This window comes from Penaeus monodon, chromosome 4 (genome assembly GCF_015228065.2).
Source record: "Penaeus monodon isolate SGIC_2016 chromosome 4, NSTDA_Pmon_1, whole genome shotgun sequence".
Classification (NCBI taxonomy): domain Eukaryota; kingdom Metazoa; phylum Arthropoda; class Malacostraca; order Decapoda; family Penaeidae; genus Penaeus; species Penaeus monodon.
Genome location: NC_051389.1, coordinates 43676535 through 43679961, shown reverse-complemented (window position 1 = coordinate 43679961; position 3427 = coordinate 43676535). Strand labels below are relative to the sequence as shown.

General features: G+C 33.4%; 1 protein-coding gene across 3 annotated transcripts in view; it reads right to left on the bottom strand.

Annotated features, from left to right (window-relative positions):
• Positions 1 to 3241: 3241 nt before the first annotated feature.
• LOC119572235 (neural Wiskott-Aldrich syndrome protein-like) overlaps positions 3242 to 3427 on the bottom strand; it is a 6909-nt gene continuing 6723 nt past the window's right edge. For all 3 annotated transcript variants that reach the window (XM_037919222.1, XM_037919223.1, XM_037919221.1), the window contains exon 8: positions 3242 to 3427. This exon is cut by the window's right edge and continues 660 nt beyond it. In XM_037919222.1, coding sequence (XP_037775150.1) covers positions 3359 to 3427 — 69 coding nt within the window. In that variant the 3' untranslated portion in view covers positions 3242 to 3358.

Below are 3427 nucleotides of genomic sequence, written 5' to 3'. Positions count from 1 at the left end.
GATATTATTATTATTGTTATTATTATATATTCATTACTATGTATTGTTTACATTATATTATTTGTTATTATTATTTCATATAGTATCTTCATTATCCTTTTTTGTAATTATTCATATTATTATTGATATTATTATTTTTATTACTGTTGTTGTTGTTTTATTATCATTATTATAACTGTTATTATCATAAGCATCATTATCATTGTTATTATCGTTATAGTTATCATATCATTATCAGTGTTATCATTATCACCATTATTATCATTATAGATATTACTATAGTTATCATTATTGTTACGTATATCATGATCATTATTATCATCATCATCATCATCCTTATTACCATTACTATTATTTCTATTATCATTAGTATCAATACTACCGTTACTATAACATATCCTTTATTATTGCCACTGTCGATAATATTACAATTATCATTATTGCAAGTGATGATAAGACCTGTTCGAGCTGAGTCAACCACAAGAGAATTATTGCATAATCTTTGGTGTAAGAAAAGGACTTTTGCTTTATTGTTATCAGGTTGTTCTGATATAAGTATAAAAACTGTTTTAAGATATAGCGACATTCCTAGGTTTGTTCTGGAATAATGCAAGATTCCTAATTATTGTTTTGAGATAATATAAAATTCGAAGTTATTGTTTTGAAATAATGGCAGGCTCTTAGTTATTTTTTAAAAATAATGTAAAGACTATTTTTCTTTGGAATAATGTTATAGTCCTAAGTATTTTTTTAAATGTAAAACCCATAGTCCCTTTTTTAAAAAAAATAAAAGTAGTCATTTCAGCTTAATTCTTCCATGACGTGTGTGTCATTGAGGACTGATATTTCATCACTGCAAGAGATAACGAGCTGAAGTGAATGTCACCTCCTTCTTTCGAGTGAACAGATCTTTGACAGAAGAAGGCTGGAGTGTGGAATGTCGGCAGCTCATTCTTCGGAAAAACACTTCTATATCGTTTTCCTTTACTTTCTCTAACCCCTTTCCCTTGCTCTTTCTTCCCTCCTTCTATTACTGTTCTCTCCAATAAAACTTGTCCTCCCCTTCGCCCACTCTCCTTCCCCCTCCCTCCCTCCCTCCCTCCTTCCTACCCTCCCTTGAGCACTAGTTCCTCCACCGAATCCATCTCGCCTCATCCCTTCCTTTCTTTATTCTTTCTCTCCCCTTCGTTTCATCACTAGTTCCTCCACTGAATCTATCCCTCCTCCCCTTCCTTTCCTTCTCCTTCTCTTCCTCCCATTTTTCTCCTCCTACTATAACTGGTCCCACACTAAATTCATCACCTTCCTTTCCTTCCCTTCCTTCGCTTTCTTCGCCTCCCCTCCCCCTCTTTCAATCCTCCCTTCCCTCTCTCTCCTTCCATACTCTCCCCTTCCCTCTCCCTCCATACCCTCCATTCCCTCCCTTTCCCTCCATACCCTCCCCCTTTCCCTCCCTCTCCCTCCATACCCTTCATTCCCTCCCTTTCCCTTCATACCTTCCCCTCTCCTCCCCTTGGTAAGCCTTATCTGTCACCAGCGACACCTCAGCATCCTTAATCTTATCTCACACTACATTATCGCTCCTTACCTGCATCCTGTGCTCAGACCATCTGATCTTCCCCCATGTATGCTACAGTGATATCTGATCTATGTAGGTCTAGCCAAACATTCGTACCTTTGTCAATTTAATCGTGTTTACATGATTATTGCTATCAGACCTGACCGCGGTGTACTGTCGATATAGCGATGGGTATACGGTCTCTCTGGTGTCCGAATCGACTCTCACGAATGAATTTATAATTTATTTGGTGTCCGATTTGACTGTGTCTTGCGATCAGTGTAAATGAAATTACAAAATATCTGGCGTACGAATGGGCTCTGACACTCACTTGATCAGTGTAATTACAAAATATCTGGCGTACGAATGGGCTCTAGCACTTACTTGATCAGTGTAGAGACTTTGCAAACTAACTGGTATCATATTTGGCTGTAACACAGATACAAATGAAGTCATGTTCCCTTTGGTGTCAAATATGACCGTATTAGTCACATGATTAATGCAGAGATAAATTAAGAATAGCCAGTGTCAGGTTTAACAGTGTCACATGACCAATGAGGAGATGAATTTAATATCTATTACTTATCTATCCGGTGACAGATTTAACTGTATCAAAGTTCATTGTAGAACTGAATCTATGATTTTGTGTTAGGTTTGACCATATTACATGATTATTGTAGAAAGGAATTTGCGTTTAGTTTTTGTAAAGTTTCCAATTACTATTACGCCATATGAGAATGGTAATAATGATAATAAAATTATAATAATAATGATTTATAATGATAATAAAAAAGAATAATAATGATTTTTAGTGATAATTATAATAATGATAATAAAGATAAAATAATAATGATGATAAGGATAAACATAATGCTGATAATAATGATAATAACAATAATAATAATGATAATAATAATAGCAACAACAACAACAACAGCAACAGCAATAATAATAATAGCAGCAATAATGATAACAGTAATAATAATAATAATAATAATAATAGTAAATAATAATAATGACGAGATAGTGATGACAAAAAAGATGATAAAAGCAAAACTGATGATGATAAGAGCAATAATAATAATAATAATAATAAAAATAATATTTATGATAATGATAGCAATCATGATGATAATAATAATAAGAAGAAGAATGATAATAACAATAATAGTAACAACAACAGCAGCAGCAACAACAACGACAACAACAACAACAACAACAACAACAATAATAATAATAATAATAATAATAATAATAATAATAATAATAATAATAATAGTAATGATAATAATAATAATAATAATAATAATAATAATAATAATAATAATAAGAAGAAGAAGAAGAAGAAGAAGAACAATAATAATAACAACAACAGCAAACAACAACAACAACAACAACATCAATAAGAAAATAAAATAATGGTGATGATGATAATAAGTAACAGTACTAACAGTGGAAGTACTGGGAGGAGGAGGAGAACGAAGAGTGTTGTTACAATTCCCCATTATTGATATCGTCATCATCGTTCAGATATGTAGGAACATGTGTGTTTCCATTTAGGTTTTTATCCACCAAACCCACTCCCATTTCAATTCCCAATTCGCTGTATCTGTTCTGGGTCTACAGTAGGTACCCTAATGAGAAATGTATACGTTACTTTGAGGGATAGGAAAATGGGGCAAGTTTTACTCTTCAGTTTTAATCGACAAGAATATCATCGCCATAGAGGTATTTGTATAGTTCTTTGATTTTTTCCCAACCATCTTAATCATAAATAGAAATCAAAATATTTAATGGGAGTCAATAATGCGAGGACGGTGGGTGAGGAGGAGGGGGAGGGGGGTGCTCCGGGGGTCTGCCAATGTCCTG